We start from the raw sequence: 7791 nt of genomic DNA, 5'->3' as shown, positions 1-7791 counted from the left end.
TCATTTGCATATTCATAGAACCATGTATAAATGAGGCAAGGGTGTCGAGTTACATTCAAGATATTTTAAGGCATGAAGAATTTTTTTTCAAGGAAATAACGTTTAAATATGATCATTTTGGTGATCAGAGATGAGTTTTAAGGGATACAATTATTGACTACATGCACACTTTAACACACCAAATAATAAGAAGAGATATGTCCCACTAAGATACAAACCGTAAAAACATGTAAAACATCAGGTTTCAAACATCAACATCAATAAAACATCAAAAGTAATATTTTGTTAATGCATTTATTTTGTAGATCATAAGAACAGGAGGTACGTTCAAATATTGCATGACACATTTATTGCATGAAACCTCTGAAATTAGCTGTAAAGTGTTCTAGATAGACAGTTACATATATGATGGACAACAAGCTTTAGTAAAACTGAGAATTGCTTATACACTTCAGGTGCATAGAGATAGATCCAGAGATGGTCTTCGTGCAGTCATAGTCATAAACACAGTCAAACGCTCTCATCTGGAAAATTACCAAAAAAAAGAAAAAAAGAAAGAAAATCACTTTGCTTTCAGTATTTCCTGCATGGTGGAATTTGTTTCGTTTTGGCCCATAATTGCATGAGTATTTTAGAGGTGTTACACAACTTAATAATAGCCCAAAGTTCAAAGAATGATGACAAGCAAAATGAGCAGTTCTGTAACTTAATAATGTCTTATTACTTAGCCAGCGCAGACAGTGTTTGTGGACTAGAAAATGCTCACCGATTCTAAACACGAGCTCTCCCTCGGTGACTCCAAGTGTTGTGCTGTGGTTTCAACAAGTGATGCTTTCTGAGCTCCTGTAGGATGTACAGCTGGGGTTCAGTGCCTTGTCTGAACTCATCCACTGTAGAGAAGAAGAGAAAAAAATGAAAAATTGGATAGTTGACAAAAAAAAAACATTCTTACATTTTTGAAAGTTCCACTATATCATTTTTGTGTTGCACAGAAGAAGAAAAAAACTATTTTGTATATTGTAAACTATATATATATTTTTAACCATTTCTAAGTCTTAAAACATGGCTGATATCATGTGTGTAGATGTCTTGAAACACTCACATGGCGCTGTGCTCCTCTGCATCTCTGACAGTGACGGCAGATTCAGTCCAGTTCTGGGATCCACAAGAGTGGCATGAGAATTCTGAGTTCCCTTCCTCATCTCATACGCTGGAGGATTGTAGACTGTGGAGAAAGACAAAAATGGGTAAATATGACCAATCTTCTATGTGCATTGAGTAAAAAAAATAAAAATAATTGACTTACAGCCAGAAACTCTTCTGTTCATTTCACCAACTTCATGGATGGGCATCCCAGTGTTCATGTCCATCAGGAAGCGTCTGGAAGATTCTGTTCCCTGCCGGCGCAACTCAACAGGAACGGCTATGTGGTTTTCCTTGCGTTCAGAAGAGTCTTGGCTTTTTATGTCCTTGTGCTCAGGGCCAGAAACCACTTCCCAGTTAACTGTTAATGAAGGTGAAAGAAAACGTAAGTCTAAGCAGGCAACCATTGAGATTTTTCTAAGCCCTTGGCTTGTGAAGTATCGGAAAAGATCGTCAACATCAACAAAAAAAGCAACACCAAAGCACTATTTCCTCTTCGGTCCCCCTACAGGTTGGAAGCGGAATTGTCCATTACCGCTGTCGTAAATAATTTCGCCTAACGCAGCCTACCGTCCAGCACCGGCTTTGGAAATAATGATGTCCATAGACAACGTAGAGTATGTTGCATGATTTTATGAAAGTATGATGTATATTGCGACATCAGAAACAAAGAAAAACAAAATAATGACATTGCTTGCTATTGTAACGCTTGTCGTAAAGCAAGTCAAATTTGTATTCGAACTACAGATCCGCGACCCGATCTGGCAAATTTGCATAGTGCGGTTATAGCCGATAGAGGGTCGCAAACCGAATGCAGAAGTGCCGCTCACCCAGTTACGAGTTGATGAACATTATTTTAAGGTACAAAAGAATCTTTGTCGTTGCTTTAATTCAAATGCCACAGAACGTCTTGTTCTCAGATATTTGAACTTGAGACTTACAGCTTGGTCTTCTGTCCATCTTATGTTGGTGTTCTTTCAGTAGACCGGTGTTCAGGTTCATCTTGAGGTTTCTGGAAGGTTCAGAGTCTTGTTTGTGCATCTCAGTCAGTCTGAGCTCATGTAGGTTGTTGGACGGCTGGTATACAGTGCCCTGTCTAAACTCATCCACTGTTGAAGGAAGAATCCAGAAAAACAGTATTTAGAGGGATAGTTCAGTAACATAAAAATAAAAAGCATTTCTTCAATGCTTGAACGCTCTACTAAAATAACTTTTTTGTTGCACAGAAGGAAAACATTTTTTTGCAAAGTTTAATATGGTAAGAGATTATGACAGAATTTTCTTTTTTGAGGAAAAATCCCTTTAAAGCCAAATCAAAATTAAATTTGTTTAGCTTTTAGTATGAATATGTTAGCCTTAAGGTTATGAATAAGCTGGCGTGTTCCAAAACAATGACAAAATTCGCATTTAGGAGATATAAGCATTCAAAACTCAGTCTCTCACTTCCGCTAAAATGGATCAGGGATTTTTATGACATCACAGCGTCTCATCACATTTCCTGTCCAATCGAATGCTCTCTAGAATCTAAAGCTCCGCCCCCTATGCTATAAACACCACCTGGCCAAAGCGACCATTGACATGTCACAGAGCAATATGGGTTGGAGTGTGTGTTTGGTTGCTCAAACGCTCGAGTTTTATCCCGTTTTCCAACTGTACGTTGGTTAAGAATGAAATGGCTAGAATTTATTCACACCTCTACTATTGAATCCAACATACCATCAGCGCTCGGATTCACTTCCATGGTGCTGTCAGTTTGTGAGGTAAACTAAACGCTATTGGCTATTAGAAAAGGGGGAGGAGCCATTCAACAGTCCCGCCTTAGCTTCCCGTTTCAGTGCAAATTACGCCAACGCATCAAACGAAGCTGCGCGTACCAAGGCACTTCAGTGGGCCTTTAAAATCTGTATATACAATATGTTTTAATCATTTCTAAGACTTAAAACATGGCTGATATCATGTGTGTGAGATGTCTTGAAACACTCACACGGCGCTGTTCTCCTCTGCATCTCTGATGGTGACGGCAGCTTCAGTCCAGTTCTGGGATCCACAAGAGTGGCCTGAGAATTCTGAGTTCCCTTCCTCATCTCATACGCTGGAGGATTGTAGACTGTGGAGAAAGACAAAAAAACTATTGTTAATGGCCACAATCTACTATGTGCATTGATTTAAAAAAAAAAAAATTTTAATGACTTTGCAGACTTACAGCCAGAAACTCTTCTGTTCATTTCACCAACTTCATGTATGGGCATCCCAGTGTTCATGTCCATCAGGAAGCGTCTGGAAGGTTCTGTTCCCTGCCTGCGCAACTTAACAGGAACGGCTATGTGGTTTTCCTTGCGTTCAGAAGAGTCTTGGCTTTTTATGTCCTCGTGCTCAGGGCCAGAAACCACTTCCCATTTAGCTGCTAATGAAGGTGAAAGAAAACATAAGTCCAAACTGGCAAAAGGATTTCTGTGAAAGCTAGATTCCCTTTTGAAAAGACCAACTAGACTTTGGTTTGGTTGTCGTTGCATTACACACACAAAAAATCAGAAGTTGTAAAAACTCAAAAACTTGAAGCAATCAGCTTCTGAACTTCTGCATAGCAAATATTGGTAACACTTTATTTTACAGTGTCCTTGTTACATAGGTTACATGTACTTACCATAGTAATAACAGTAAATGATGCATAATTACATGCAACTAACCCTCAACCAAATCCTAATTCTACCCTAACCCTACAGTAAGCTTAATATTACTCAGTACTTAAATATATAATTACACTGTAACAATAAAGTGTAAGCCATTTGTCTTCTCTTATTGTTGTTTTTCCCATTCCCAGATAAGGAGCAGTTGCTGGAAATAGCTAAGGCTAACGCTGCCGCTATGTGTGCCAAGGCAGGCGTGCCGATCCCGGACAGTCTCAGGCCCAGACACTGAGCCACCTTAAAATAAAGTGTAACCCAAATATTTATGTCATCATTAGTTCCCATGCTTTAACCAGAAATCGTCATCAGTGACTAAACTGATCATGCCACCAAACTTGACATTGTAAGTTCTTGCTGTTTAATATTTTAAGTAACTTTTTTAGTAAATTAACCATTTCTACATTCGATAGTCCAATCAATCTATAAAATAGAGTTTTTTTTTTTTGTTGTTGGTATAACATTATAGCCATACCGTTCACCAGCTTAAATGCAGGTCTTTTCAGAAGGGTTGTAGATTGTCCATTAGAAAGTGAGACTTACAGCCCGCTACTCTCCCGTCCAACTCGTTCCGGTGTTCTTTGAGGAGACCGGTGTTCAGGTCCATTAGGACGCGAGGATCAGCAGGGATCGCTCTCTGCTCATGTGGTTTCAACATGTGATACTTTCTGAGCTCCTGTAGGATGTGCAGCTGGTTTTCAGTGCCTTGTCTGAACTCATCCACTGTTGGAGAAATACCACAACAAATGGAGACTGTCACACTTCAAAACATCCCATATACATAAATAAAAAAAATCACAATGAGATTTAATATCTCTCAGACAGTTGAAGAGTTTCCTATATGAGGTTAAAGGTAACACTTTATTTTACAGTGTCCTTGTTACATATGTTACATGTACTTACCATCGTAATCAGAGTAAATTATGCATAATTTCATGCAATTAACCCTAAACCAAAACCTAATCCTAACCCTACAGTAAGTACATGTTGTTAATTATTATTACTCATTACTCAAATATATAATTACGCTGTAACAATGACACCTTAAAATAAAGTGTAACCAGGTTAAACAAGAACAATTGGAGACAAAAAAAGAGACTAATCTCACATTTATGCTCATGCATGGGATGCTGGTTGTTGTTTACTGGTGGACCAGCTAAACCAGCTCAGTTCTGCTTGAGAATGGCTTGTCCACCACCTCTGGGGTGTGTTTCCCAAAAGCATCGTTAGCCAACTATGTTCCCAAGTACTATCAGCATAGTTCAACGAGTTGACATTTCCCGAAACCATCGTTCTGACGAACATTCGCAAACAGAATCGCAAAGTTGTGTGTTTGGAACGACAGATCTCATGTGGTTAAAGAATAGTTTCTAGTTTGCATGACGTGTGGACTCAATAAATCCTAATCTTGAGCAAAATAAGCAAGCTGGCATTCAGTGCAATCTGTATCTTTTATTTAGAATACATACAAACGTCATTTACGTCTTTTAGTTTGTCAAGAGGTTTAATTTGTTGTTTTTGAAGAGTGCGCATGTGTGAACGAGCCTATGATTGAATCTGGAAATAAAGCAAAATAACTGCGAAAAATAAGAGATAGTCCTCAGCTGCCATGTCCGTAATTTATAGCTAAACATCTAGCGTTAATTCGATCTCAAACAGATTCATTAAAAGTAGTTATTACTTCAACGCCTGCGTGACATCATTAACCAACGTGGTTGAACGACCAATTTGCGACAATATGGTTTCGGGAAACAGTCGTGACTAGCTAGTTGATTTCTTCAACGATGCATCGTACTATGGTAGTTAAGTAGCGAGTTACGCCGTCGTACGAGAAACACACCCCTGACCAGCATAAACCAGCCTGGACCATGAATCTATGCTGGATTTTTGTCTATGGCAGCCACTTAAACTTGCATTGTAAAAATGTGCACATACCCTATAAAATATGAATGTGCTCACAAACAGATTATGTTCTGATTCTTTCAGTTAAAATCTTCTTGTTTCATACTTGGCCCTGTAATTGTTGCTATACGCTCAAACACACAGTTAAAACATGGCTGATATCATGTGTGTGAGATGTCTTGAAACACTCACATGGCGCTGTGCTCCTCTGCAGCTCTGATAGTGACGGCAGCTTCAGTCCAGTTCTGGGATCCACAAGAGTGGCCTGAGAATTCTGAGTTCCCTTCCTCATCTCATACGCTGGAGGATTGTAGACTGTGGAGGAAGACAAAAATAGGTAAATATGACCAATCTTCTATGTGCATTGAATAAAAATAAAAAATGAGTTCACAGACTTACAGCCAGAAACTCTTCTGTTCATTTCGCCGACCTCCTCCTTGAGCATCCCAGTGTTGAGATCCATCAGGAATCGTCGGGAAGGTTGTGTTCCCTGCCTGCGCAACTCAACCGCAACTGGTATTTGCTTCTTGGGTTTCACACCAGTGTTCATGTCCTTCAGAACTGAGTTGTCTTCATCTTGGGCCAGTTGTGGCCCTATTGGTTTCAGTCTACCATTTGGGACTCGATGCAGTGGTCTTGCATGGAGACCTGCACATACATCATGAACGTTCAACCTGCAGCTTATAACTCTTTACTTAAAGCCCTTACGTATGATGCATTATGAAGTATTTTTAATGCAGTAATTCTGCCTTGTGATGCACCTTATAATGCATTGCATGGTCTCATGAATAATTGTGACCACAGTTATAATACATTATAATACTTATCTATTCATTGAACACGCCTTTAGAAAGTATAATGCATTAAAACACATGACAAACAATCTGCAAATATTAATTTAAACGTTTAACATAACCATGCCACGTAACCTTTATATAATCTCAATTAAGTTATGAAAACTATTGAAGAAAGAAGCCTTATCGCTTAATAGCACAAGCCATAAAAACTGATTTATGACTTGTCTCTATCTCAATTGTTGAATAGGTAATCACGTATTTTATCAAGCAGATAAAATGTGCCAGTGTGCCATTATACCCTGACAAAGGTTAAAGTTCAGAAGAATGGTTGTATCTGAACCTTGGAACTAATGAGGAAAGACACATACTTACTAACATTTAGCCTACAGTAAAATTATTGTACATTTTAAGAAGCAAAGAGAAATGAAACAAAATGACAGAAAGTGTTCCCATATTAATTTATTATGATTGAATAACTATTATTATTTTGGCGAAAACTGATGACCATGGTATGAGAGATTTCTCATAGATCCTGTTTTTTCCTTTCAACATCACCGTACCAATTTTAATATTTGTAACAGAATCACCTTTAGAAATTAGAGTATTCAAAAATGAATTATAATATCAATAAATAAAGATGCAGATAAATCTCACCAGCCACAGCCAACAGGAGCAGTAAGACCCGGAACATCCTGTAAAACAAATATGGAAAAACAATTTAATAAGTAGTTTGGCTTCACAAACACCATAATTTCTCACAAACAATTTGCTTTCACAGGGCTTTTGTGAATGAAAACACAGTAACAACACGTTAAGTGCTACCTGTGATCGTTTCAGTTCTGAGAAAAATAGATCAATAGATGCTTCAGCGCCGAGTGATTTATCCTGTCGGTTTGCCTCACCTCACGCAACAAGGATCGCATGCACTCTGGATTCGCCTTTAATAACCCAGAGACTCAGATAATAACCTGGCTCAGAGGTTGACATGAACCTGTAATACTCCCTCTTTTTATCTTTTCATCTGCCTTTGTCTCTTAGACAGCGATAAAACATCCGCTCTTTGATCCCAGACATTCTGACACGAACCAGTTCAACTGATATTAGTGTCGGTACATTCATGACCTGAATCACTTTATTGCTGAGATGTTCTCTTGATATCACCATCCAATGGAAACATTCATTGCTCAGAAGTTGCTCTTGGAGATGTTTCTCTTACAGGACAATACAAATACCCAGTTTTATCAATAGAGTACAGATCTATCAAA

The 7791-nt window shown here is 38.5% G+C and overlaps 1 protein-coding gene across 2 annotated transcripts; it reads right to left on the bottom strand.

The window, feature by feature from the left end:
* Positions 1-286: 286 nt before the first annotated feature.
* On the bottom strand, positions 287-7467 carry LOC311286103 (uncharacterized protein). 2 transcript variants are annotated; one of them, XM_084402141.1, is made up of 12 exons: positions 7429-7467; positions 7181-7218; positions 6129-6377; positions 5922-6044; positions 4371-4550; positions 3347-3547; positions 3128-3250; positions 2085-2252; positions 1307-1504; positions 1103-1225; positions 767-890; positions 287-524 (listed from the first exon to the last, which is right to left on the bottom strand). In XM_084402141.1, exons 2-11 carry the CDS (start codon positions 7215-7217, stop codon positions 772-774), a joined length of 1521 nt encoding a protein of 506 aa, XP_084258267.1. In that variant the 5' UTR covers position 7218; positions 7429-7467; the 3' UTR covers positions 287-524; positions 767-771. The 2 variants fall into 2 exon arrangements, with proteins under 2 accessions (XP_084258267.1, XP_084258266.1); XM_084402140.1 differs by having other exon boundaries at positions 7349-7456.
* Between the last annotated feature and the right edge of the window lie 324 nt (positions 7468-7791).

This window comes from Rutilus rutilus (assembly GCF_951802725.1).
Source record: "Rutilus rutilus genome assembly, chromosome: 2".
Classification (NCBI taxonomy): Eukaryota; Metazoa; Chordata; class Actinopteri; order Cypriniformes; family Leuciscidae; genus Rutilus; species Rutilus rutilus.
The sequence above is the reverse complement of the archived record's forward strand: the minus strand, read 5'-3'. Positions and strand labels throughout refer to the sequence as shown.

What these genes read in the sequence shown, in the direction of transcription:
- LOC311286103 (XM_084402141.1), bottom strand. Translation starts at nt 7,217, where the DNA reads ATGTTCCGGGTCTTACTGCTCCTGTTGGCTGTGGCTG. An exon ending in GAACAGAAGAGTTTCTGGCT is followed by an intron (nt 3,251 to 3,346) that starts GTAAGTCTGCAA and finishes CTTTCTCCACAG; the next exon opens with TCTACAATCCTCCAGCGTAT. An exon ending in GATGGACAGAAGACCAAGCT is followed by an intron (nt 1,505 to 2,084) that starts GTAAGTCTCAAG and finishes CTTCATTAACAG; the next exon opens with TTAACTGGGAAGTGGTTTCT.